At 38.9% G+C, this 9,600-nt stretch overlaps 1 protein-coding gene across 2 annotated transcripts in view; it reads right to left on the reverse strand.

The window, feature by feature from the left end:
• Window positions 1–9,532, reverse strand: part of wdr70 (WD repeat domain 70) — a 40,209-nt gene extending 30,677 nt beyond the window's left edge. Inside the window, exons 1-9 of one of the 2 annotated variants that reach the window (XM_004074912.4) lie at window positions 9,461–9,532; window positions 9,145–9,207; window positions 8,927–9,010; window positions 7,924–8,029; window positions 7,283–7,484; window positions 6,316–6,375; window positions 5,831–5,964; window positions 5,060–5,213; window positions 1,456–1,532 (exon numbers count right to left, since the gene is read on the reverse strand). In XM_004074912.4, coding sequence (XP_004074960.2) covers window positions 1,456–1,532; window positions 5,060–5,213; window positions 5,831–5,964; window positions 6,316–6,375; window positions 7,283–7,484; window positions 7,924–8,029; window positions 8,927–9,010; window positions 9,145–9,207; window positions 9,461–9,485 — 905 coding nt within the window. In that variant the 5' untranslated portion in view covers window positions 9,486–9,532. Of the gene's footprint in view, window positions 1–1,455; window positions 1,533–5,059; window positions 5,214–5,830; window positions 5,965–6,315; window positions 6,376–7,282; window positions 7,485–7,923; window positions 8,030–8,926; window positions 9,011–9,144; window positions 9,208–9,316; window positions 9,433–9,460 lie in introns of those variants that run through there. The other variant, XM_023960773.1, reaches the window with a different exon arrangement.
• Between the last annotated feature and the right edge of the window lie 68 nt (window positions 9,533–9,600).

A 9,600-nucleotide genomic window follows, 5' to 3' on the forward strand; every position in this document is an offset into this window, starting at 1 on the left:
CTTAATTTGTTTTGGTCTTTATTTTGTAACAGATGTGCCAAAGGAAATGTATTTATAAAATGAAGGAAGAATAGATTCTGGCAAGTAAAAAAAAAAAAAGAAATTAAGTAAGTGTATTTGTTTACTGAGGAAGCCCCAAAGTGACACAGAAGTAAAAAAAAATTGAACTGGTTTCTTGAGCACATCAGAAAATTATCTCAAGAAACCAGTTGTATATTTTTTTCTTCAATGCCCATTTAGAGGTTCCATAGAACCATGATATAGCAAGGGAACACTGTAAATGACTGAAAAGGTCTCCTGTGTGCAAATAAGCACTTAGTTTTTTTCTGCGCACGAGCTTGTTTCTCATGTGAACCAGATACTTTCACCTGCACAGAAAAAAAACACAGTATTTTTTTACTTTGATGTCCCTTTAATACTTGGATTCAAGAAAGAATTGTAGCATTTAACTATGGCAAGAAAGCATGAAACATTTATTTACTTTCAGGTGTTTTGACATTCATTTTGGGGTTCAGAGGAAAAATCAATCCGGGCGGTCCCTTCCTCTGCTTCCATCTCCAGGGCCAGGGCCGTTGTGCTGACCTGCTGCTGCAAACCTCCCCACACAGCTGATCTCTCCCTATGAATAGCTCCCCCTGCACTGCTCTCCTGCGGGCAACACCCAGAGCTAACGTGCCAGGGGAGGATTTCCAGAGACCCAGCAAGAGCTAAATAAACCAAACTCCACATCTGGAAGAGCAGTGGCGCTGGTAAACACTCGGCTTTGCATCCACAAAGCCCTCGTTTCCACTTAAAGATAATGGGCCAGCGTTTCTGCACTCACTTTAAATCGTCGCTCTCCTGTACGTGGTCTCGCTCAAATAATCCCACACAGCGAGAGCAAAGAGGTGCGACGGTCGCAGACACATTTTAAGGGGGTTTACACTTGAATATCGTTGCACACATCAGTAGGGGCCACAGGTCAGTGCGTGTCTATAAAGCGGAATACAGTTTCTAGAGGCTTAATCTGGATTAGAGTACTCTCTGCTGGTGAGAGAAAGGAGGAGCAGCTACAAGAAAAATGATTCAGAGACAGCTTTCTGACAGCCGCCGTGCTGGAAAAGGCATCGATATGCGAGGACACAAAAACAGCTGATCCATGAATCTACACTTGATTTAGATCCAAGTAATGATAGTTTGAGTGTTTCTCTGCTGTAGCAGTAATGCTGTGGTACAAGCCAAAATGCTCTTTTATTTTAGACACACACAAAAAAAGAAAATATTTAAGGATCTTAAAAAATGTTGCATAAAAAAACGTTAAAGCCAAAAAATGTGTTTAATTGGTGTATATGTGTCTGATTAAATGTTTCTGTTTCGGATACTCAACATACATGATAACTTTAGTTTGCAAAAGAATTTCTGCAACAGGTATTTTCATTTCATCTCACATTTTAAAATACTTTCTCTCAAACTTACCCATCATTTGAACAAGTCATGAACTCCTCCTTCATCTTGGGATGCCAGCAACCACTGTTCAGCATAGCTGTGTGGCCCTGAAAAGAAAAAGAAAAAAAAAAGCATAAAATTGACAATCATCTAACCATAGATGGGCCATTTTTTTTGTGTGGTAGTTGGTGCTGCAACTCAGAGAAAGCCAAAATTCTCCCAGGGGGGGTCCTGAGGAGTTTTTCTCATAAACAAATGACCTCAAAGTGTTCGAGGCCTCCCTGACGGGCAGGTCAGGGAAGGGAGAAACCGCAGCAAAGAAGCTGCAGACATGATATATGCCTATTTGACAGCAGGCACAAGAAAGCAGAGCAGCCCATAAGCAGAAGCTGACCAAACGACATCGGTATGTGCAGATCAGGAAGAGGGCCTGCCTGTTCACTGTCAAACACTTTACACACACCGCTTTATTAACTGATAAAGTGGAACTCCATCCAACCTGCTGTTTTACAACTCAAAAAAGAAAACTACAAGTTGCTAAGCTGCTGAATTCTACAGTAAGCCAAACAAAGGCAGAACGTTGAGATCAAAGCTAAACTGAGCTTTACTCGGTCGCTAGAGCAGCAATAGTCCGTCGCATGAGGTTAAAGACATGCCGTCTTTCTAAACAAACAAGACTTTTGTGTTTTCTACAGTTTGGGACTATAAACTGGCTGTGACTAAAAATAAACAAAGTTATCAGGAGTGAAGTGAACGTTAATGACAAGCTGGGACAGACATCTGCTGAAAAATGGTCTCATCCGTGTCTGATAAACGCTACCAGACAAAGTTTATTGACCGACTCTGATGTCTGATCTAGTGGCGGTTTTCTCATGATAGAGGACGCCTCATTTTAAATTCAAATTCAAGTGGCATTTCTGAGAATTTCCTTGAAAAAAAATGACGTATGAAAAAAAGAAAAGAATTCATTTGTGATGTAGAAAATACACTGGGTGGGCCACAAGCTCCCTGTTCCGAGCTCTCAGCACGGACGAAAGGAAGGGGAGCGGGGTTGCTCTGCACCAACAGTCCTGCCCACAAGTCAGAGGAGAATTTCTAAAGAACTACTGCTGCTCTGCAGAAACTATGTCCAAGAAAACAACACAGTTTGTTTATTTTTGTCTAAAAATGGCATAATCGTAATTAAGAGACCACTTTGATAATTGATCAAAAGATGATTGAAGTGTGAAGCTGCAATTGTGGAATTGTCACATGATCAGGGGGAGGATTTGACTTTGTGCACCTGTTCACCAGCAGCGTTTTTGTGGTGGTTTCTACATGGAGAGGGTGAGAAGGTTGTGTCACTTAACACGTTAACCTGGAAAGATTGGGGCAATGTTGAAAATGAGCATTTTTTGTTACATATATGTTTTATGCTCAAGAGTAAACACAAGAACTCTGCTGGCCAAGGAGTATTTTCTTTACTTTTACAAACAATGGACCTGCCTCAGCCTCTCAAGCATTAAAGCCGCAAAGAGAGGGTCTTTGGCGCTCATTTCCTTGAGTAATTTTTTAGGCTTAAATGATTATTGTTGATTAGAGCATCAGAGTGTCCCGTTCTAAAACCACGTAAGAGTTTGACCATCAGAAGAATCGAAACCATCACCCGGCGGCAGGCGTAGATCTGCCTGCTGTGACTTTCAATTGTCTGTGCAGACAGATGAATTAGGAAGGAAGCAATTAGACATCAACAGAAGTGGAGTAAAGGGAAGGAATTCATTATCACCAAAGCCGCAGCTAATCGACTGCAACACTGTCAACAGGCTGAAGACGTTTTCATTGAAGCGAGCTCTCTCGGCAGCTCCAGATGGGACCAGGCAGGCCTCGATTGTAGGCCATCCCGGAAAAACAATACTTACAATCAATGGGCCTTCACTTCAAGTACTTAGGCACGGCTGGGATAAACCCTGCAATAATGCATTGCAGCTGCTGCCCAGGGGTCACTGGTCACCAATATGGTGGTCTTGACTTCCCTAAAGTGAGTTGAAACTGTCCCTCCCACACACACACTCTCTCTCTAATCTCATGGGGTAAACCGTCATCCTCATAGAGGGTAAACAGATCGGAGGCACAGGGCTAAACCCAAAAGGCAAGATCGCCTGGTGTCATTTGAAAAGCCTTTTTGGGGCAGTCCTGTTCCAACAAATGTAGAAAATTTCCCCCCCTCCTCTCATTTTATCAGACGCAGCTGGGAACATTTTTTTGACGTCCTGTTTGTTGGTGAACAGGGATAAATAAATGGATTAAGAAGGCTGTGCGCCGTGGGACCGCTCTTCAGCAAATTATCACATTTTTATTTATGCTAATCTCCAGAGAAAACCCAGAAGCTTCATGATTTACGACACCAGATTTCACACCTGGTCCTGATAATAAAGCAAGGAGAGTCCAAAAATATGTCATCTTCAAAATGTATTCCTCACCTTTAAAACAGATCATATTTGAAGCTAAAAAGATGTTTTCTATTTTACTGCAGCGAAGTCTTAAAACACCACATGGATTTAAAATTTTAGAACAAACATGGGCCAATGTATTATAAAATTATTATTTTGTAAATAAATAACTGAGTTTTAAATGCACATAGATGTGTTCACACTAAGATCAAGACTCCTATTCAAACAAAAAGGTGGGTCGGTGGCAACACTGCTGACCTTTCTCCTGTCAGTCAGCCACAGATACAACCTTTGACCCCTCTTTTTTGGTTCCTCCCCTTTATTTATACATATATTTATATATTTGAAAATAAATGTGCACAAGTAGTATGTTTACTTGCTACATTAGCAGAAAATTAGAATAATGCTTTAAACTGGGAAACTAAGTGAAAATATAATTACAAGTCTGGTAAAACAGTGTTTTTCTAGGTTTAATATTATTCCAAACCACTAAATCAATGCAGTTTACATTGATCTTTTTCCATTTCCACCTACAAACTAGTTTTATTTGGTTTTGAAAAACTTTTCACAAAATTAGTGATTTAAATTGAGCAAATGGGGAATTTCTATTAATAATTTTAGGATTCCTACACAAAAATAAAGTTTTTTTTGCCAGATACTTCCTATGTCTTTAAAGGAAATTAAATTCATGGATTGGATTATTGGGTTTTTTTTAATGTAGCACATCAGGCTGTGGCATCAGACACAAGGATGGAGGTTAAAAGACTGACTGTGGTCTGGTCCGAGCTCTGAGAGGTTTCTTAGCTTTTACTGTTTGAAATCTCAGAGTGGAGATGGCTGTGAGTGTAAGTCAGATGCAGACTGCTCTCCTAAAAAAGCTGCTGTCACTCAGCACAATGGAAGATGCCTTTCAGCCATGTTTTTGGCAAAAGGGTAAAAACAAAAAAACAAAAGTCTTGCAGAGACTCACTCATTTATGATGAGTTATTGTCAACTGGACAAACTTAGTTCCTGTGTTTGCTCAGCTCTGCTCTAAAAAAAGTGATTGATTTGATGGTTATAATACTGTTTTGTACTGCTTGATTCTGTGGTTAAAGACATGAACTCATTTGCTGTTAGATCTAAGCAAATACACAGAACCACATTAAAAAAAAGATACGCTATCCTTAAAAGAGAGTAGATTAAAGTTCTGTGTGTTGATCTACCTTTGTGTTTGCCATGTCTACAATGTACTGGTCTCCCTTTATACACTCCATGACGTTGAAGCCATCCCGGTCCAGAACCTTCGCTTGTGCATTACCAGAAACCACCAGCAGGACGTCACCAGTGATGCTGTATTGCAGGGACTTGATCTGATGGCTGATCAACACAAACGACAAGGACAAATCAGACACTTTTAGGAACAATCTTTGAAGCAAATTGATTAAATGTCAACAGAAAATTCTATCATGTACATTTATGATTTGAATTTTAAAAAATTATAAGCTTTGTACTATCACAGATGTGTCTATGACTAAATCTAGGATGTCAGTTCAATATTATTTTTGTTGTTTTTATTTTTTTGTTGTGTTTTCATTTATTAAGTCTTTAAGTAAAGGATTAATGTATTCAAATGTAAAACACAAAACTTCAATTTTGCAAGATTTTAGTTTGTAGAGATTTTCTGGAGGAAATGGAGGAGCTCAGATTTCTGAATGAACTTCAGCTTCTTGGTCAGCTGAGCCGTCTAGATTACCATGTAATTATATTTAATGTAGTGTAAAATGTTCTTAATGGGGGAAGCCCGACCCACTTCAGTCCACTTGTTCCCAAAAACAGAACAAGAATTTGACCTCATGATGGCTTCAGTTAAACAACAAAATAAACACATATGCTGTGTGTACAGTTTGGCACACTTAAATAAAGTCTGTGTAATTGTTGTTAGCATGAAACTAATGAAACACATTTCTAAACAACTGTGTTGACGTTCCACATACCAGTCACAGGGCTGCAGGGATCTGAAGGCCTGCAGAGACTGGTCCATGCCGGCAAAGTCCCAGAACCGCACGTCATAATCGTAGCCCCCAGTCACCAAACGGGCTCCGGACGGGTCCAAGGCAAGAGCTGATACCTGAAGAAAGAAAAGAAAAAACCTTATGGACAGTTGGTGAGACTGCACCGTTTAGAAGCAAAATAACAACCAATGAGGACTTCTATTCCAAAAAATACTTCAGAATTTAATCAGTCAATCGGTTGAGGTAAAATAATAAGATAAAGTGAAGTTTTGTGTTCTCTGTCTGTTTGGGATTAAAGAGTCTAAAGCTGCAATCAAACTTCTTTTCTTTAATTTGCATGAAGATGAAAAAACAGCCGTTAGAAATTTAGCATCAGTGCGGATTTTACCGAGCTGCGTTGCTCTTTTGTTTTACTACAAACTAATGTAGCAACCATTACAGCCGAATGCTGGAAGCAAAAGCCTTACCGTCTTGGTGCCATGCTGCAGAATTATCTCATGAGTGTCTGGAATTTTCTTCACTGGATCCTGCTCGAGTCATGGAAAGAAGAAAGTTAAAAAAGGAAAAGGGTTCGTGCAGATATTTCATTCGTGCTTGTACTGCAGTAGATTTTTAAGACAACCGCACTGTAGTTGAGGATTTGGGCAACTTTGACCCAGCTTTACCTACTTATTTAACAGGAATAAAATGGGTGTTTAAAATATAACAAGATTTTAATAACATACTTAAATAATAATTTAAATATATTAGCTTGGCACTTCTTCCACTTTCGGCTTCTCCCATCAGGGGTCGCCACAGCGAACAAGTCGCATGGTAAATTTGGCAATGTTTTATGCCGGATGCCCTTCCTGACGCAACCTTCTCAAACCGGGCTTACTTGGCACTGAAGGACTTAAATTATGCTGCCACCTTGTGGAAGAATTTGGCACCAACAGCACAAAACCTCAGAAATTTTGATTACGTAGTTTTACTTAAGTAAAAAAGACTGAAACTTCTAAAGTGTATGTTAAAAAGAAAATGAATACATATACTGGTAGTCACAGATAAACTTAAACATGTCATAATCAGATTTCAGCAAAAATAATAAAATTAAAGAGAGACCATGTCCAAAAAAATAAAAATTCTAGAAGATTTAGATTAACAATAGACACTTCTTCCTCTTTCGGCTTCTCCCATCAGGGGTCGCCACAGCGAACAAGTCGCATGGTAAATTTGGCAATGTTTTACGCCGGATGCCCTTCCTGACGCAACCTTCCCAAACCGGGCTTGGGACCGGCACAGAGGTAGAGAAGGGAACAGGGAGCAGCCCGGAGTCGAACCCTGGTTTCACGGACGGAAGGCGCCGCAAACCAGCACGAGCTAAACCGGCTCCCTAGATTAACAATAGACAGAAAACCTTATTTTCACATGCTATAGATTATAATTGTTTCTCACATCATCATCATCCTCTTGTGTTCCCCCTTCATCATCATCATCCTCGTCATCACTGACTGCTGTATTGCCAGTGTAACCAGGTGGAAGAGGTGGTCCCACAAGCTCATCGTCCTCCTGAGCATCAGGCCGAGGGGGCGGCGGAGGTCCGACCAGCTCAGAGTCAGATTCACTGTCATCACTGCCGCTCCCGCTTTTCTGTGCTCTAAATATGAAAAATAATTCACATATATAAGGGACCAGAGATGCTGACCTGGTTGATCAGTCCAAAACCAACATATATTTATTTTTTATTCACCTAAAAATTGACTTAGCAATAAAAGATAAATATAATATTAACAACAATAACATATAAAATTTGATTTCTTTTGATGCCCCACTTCAAAGTAATATATATAATAAAGTATAAATTTTAAGTTACACCAATACCCATTACAATGGATTCTAAAGTGGTGCTCATATATTTATATCAAAAAGGCTTCATTGCTATCAGTGTTTCACCAATTAGTGTTTGTCAGGGATTTATTCCCATTTTTCATTTTAAAAAGCAATCATAATTCACAAGTCTGGATGTATATTTGCTCATACAAATCACACAAATATTTTTGTAACTTCTGGACAAAAAGACAGAAAACCAGGCTTACCTGGAGGCCGCAGCAGACGCTTTGGTTCCCTCACTTTGAACTGATGCTTTGACTGACTTGGAGCTCTCTCCTTCCACCTCCATCTGAGCCTCCCTCTCTCGATCCTCTGAGAAATAATAATACAGTCAAGCCACTTTTACATGTGATTCGTTTAGAAATTCCAGAAAAAATAGGTCCTAGCATCATTAGTAAAACGTTTTGTCATACACACGATTAATACAAAAAAAAAGTATTGCTGTAGCAATGAATCGACTTAATCAATAAATCCATTTCTATTCCTACAACCCTTATCAGATCAATCTGTTGGTTTTAGATAATACCATTTAGAATAAGGCACTGTAGGTTTATTTAACTTTAACGTAAAAACAACCAAGTTCATCACAGCGGACAACACACACGTGATTGCAGCAAAAACAGACCAAGCCTTTAAATATGTGGAAACACTGAATTTAGCAAAGACATGTGACCATACAGTGTGGTACAATGTTCTAACAATGTTTTGTTTGCATTATTTTGATGTGGAAAAACAACAGTTGGCTGAACTTTATGAAACTAAAATGTGAATGAATTTGTCTTTAATTCTTGTTCACTTGTACACATGTTATAATCTTGCAAGAAAAACAAGGAATCTGGAAAACTTCCCCTGCACTGTTCAGTACCAGGTATTTATCTCTGAGTCACACTGGTTACATGTTTGGCTAAAGTCCTGGATCGATTTTAGGTCAGTGATTCAGATCATTCAAAATGAATCAATGTCAACTATAAATAATATCAGCAACCAAAAATTATTTGAATCAAATTATTGTTCAAAATCAATGGTTACACTCCAAAAAAATTGTTTTCACAACTATTATAAAATACCAGTAATAAAATAATTCTCTATGTGTGGAGTGCACAAGATAAACTTTGAAAATAGTTTGTCATGAAGGCAAACACAGCAACATTCCTCTGATCATACCTGAAACCGTGAAGGTGAATTATGATTATGTAAACATTAACATACCTAACACACGCTGACTCCTTTCAATTGCAGTTCGTCTGGTCTGCTCAAAAATGGCATTGAAGTCAAATGTGCGAGCTTTCTTACCTGGAAAATACAAATTACCATGACTTAATTTTGGAACATGGGTGTCTAAATTCACAAACAATAAAGACTTTAAGATACAACATGTTTACAATACAAAATAGACTGAGCCATTTGTCTGCTCGGACTTTACATACCAAACCCAGAGAATCCCATAACAGATCCGATTTCTCCATCGTCCTCCATCATGTAGCTAGATTCTGACAAAAAAGGGGGAGGGGTAATATAAAATATTTTAAATGATGTTTTGAGATATCACAGTGTAAGCTAATATTTTTCTTAGCATAGTCACTGAATATTACATTTTACCTGAACGAACTTAGGGCAACAAAACAATTAAAAATAAAGTTGGCTTAAACAAACTCATTGATCAATAACAAACACAATAGAAATGAAACGTGTATTTTTTTAATCGTTAGTGCAAAGCACCTAATGAAAGTAAAAAGTTTCTACCTTTGTGCTCCTTTTTAGCGTCCATGTTTTTAAATGGTAACCTCTGACTGACGGAAGTGCTTCGTTCTGTTTCTTCGCTTGGTGCAGTGAAATCATCTCGCCACAGCGCCACACAGAGGCGCAGCGGAGGAACTTCAGTC

Source organism: Oryzias latipes, chromosome 12 (genome assembly GCF_002234675.1).
Source record: "Oryzias latipes chromosome 12, ASM223467v1".
In the NCBI taxonomy this organism is placed as follows: Eukaryota; Metazoa; Chordata; class Actinopteri; order Beloniformes; family Adrianichthyidae; genus Oryzias; species Oryzias latipes.